The sequence below is a fragment of the Echinops telfairi genome, unplaced genomic scaffold, assembly GCF_000313985.2.
Source record: "Echinops telfairi isolate 266 unplaced genomic scaffold, ASM31398v2 ScPeMD7_23;HRSCAF=83, whole genome shotgun sequence".
Lineage (NCBI taxonomy): Eukaryota > Metazoa > Chordata > Mammalia > Afrosoricida > Tenrecidae > Echinops > Echinops telfairi.
The window spans coordinates 14,236,664-14,237,966 of record NW_022103920.1 but is presented as its reverse complement, the minus strand read 5'-3'; the positions used below and the strand labels follow the sequence as shown (position 1 = coordinate 14,237,966).

The 1,303-nt window shown below is 54.0% G+C and overlaps 1 protein-coding gene across 1 annotated transcript in view; it reads right to left on the bottom strand.

Annotated features, from left to right (window-relative positions):
* Positions 1 to 1,303, bottom strand: part of PODXL (podocalyxin like) — a 24,472-nt gene that overhangs the window by 18,253 nt on the left and 4,916 nt on the right. The window contains exons 3-4 of the mRNA XM_045288926.1: positions 1,139 to 1,196; positions 335 to 404 (exon numbers count right to left, since the gene is read on the bottom strand). Of these exons, the coding sequence (XP_045144861.1) occupies positions 335 to 404; positions 1,139 to 1,196 (128 nt within the window). The remainder of the gene's footprint in view (positions 1 to 334; positions 405 to 1,138; positions 1,197 to 1,303) is intronic.

The following is a 1,303-nucleotide window of genomic DNA, read 5'->3' as shown; positions in this document are numbered from 1 at the left end:
AGGCAACGGAAAAGACCATAGCTTGGGGTCAGGCGCACCTGGGTCTTCAAGATGCCATCTTGCCGTGGTAATACTTTGAATAGGTCTAGTGCCACTGATTTCTCACAAGACACGAACTTTCTACGGGAGTAGAAAGCACCGTCTTTCTCCCGAGGAGTGGACCGCAGCAAGGGAACCACAGGTAACCACTACGTCACCAGGGCTCCTGTCGTCCCAGTAGCTCAGTTGAACTTGTTGGAGAATCACCCAGTCACAGCAGCTGCGCCATGTTCCACTCCGACCAGTCACAGAAAATGGTCCAGTTTTTTTGGACATCCTTGCCAACACTTGTTACTGTCTTCTAGGTTAGCCATCTTCGTGGCGATGTAGTGATAGAGTTGCGTGCGTACGTGGACACCAAGGGCCTAGAAGGAGGCACATCCCAGTGGAATCACAGACACCGCACGTCAGTCCAGAGCTTGGTTCCTCACACGGTTCTCCTTGAAGACGCGGCCGACCCCATCACTGCCGGCACGAGGGACATGCAAGATGAGCCAGGGACAAAGCGTAACCCCAGGAAAGGAGAGCGTGTCCTTTTAAAACAACGAATCCTGTGGGCATGTCACAACGACATGGCTGCCAATCTGAAAGAGCTCCCCAAATGTCCAAATCTGGAACCATCTGTGCATCCAAATGAACATGCCAGTGTTCGAGAAGAACAACAACAACACATTAAAGAAGAGAAACATCAGTGAATCCACACGTGTATAAATAGATGGTGAAATGAGTCACGGGGCAAAGGGATGAATTTGCCTCACAGTAGATGGTATTTTTCACTGTAGACGAGACTTCTTCCGACGAGAGGTATCCCGACAGCCACCTCCCCCTCCCACTTGAGTGGAGGCTGCTCTCCTTGGCTGACTTCTAAGGGAGAGACCAAAAGCCCAACCTCCTGCCGACTCACAGCGCCCCCACGGGGCGGGCCCGGAACGGCTCCTGTGTGTTTCTGAGACTAACTCTATAGGGAGGAGAAAACCCGGCCTTTCTTCCGCAGAGCCTCGGCTGGTTTCGAACTGCCAACCTTATGGTGAGCAGCCCAGCAAGTACGGGAAGGGAGAAATAGCACTGCAGTGGGGAAGGCTGGTAGGCGGCTGCTCACCAAATGGTCAGGGTTGACACCACTGGTGATGAGCAGGCCCGGGGAGCTGCCGTCTCCGCTGGGGGCACAAAGGGAGGAGAAAGGGCCACCATCTCTGAGGTCCTCTTCACAGACTGGCAGAAGCCCAGGCTCATCCCAAGACACCCTCAACCACACCCAGGCTGA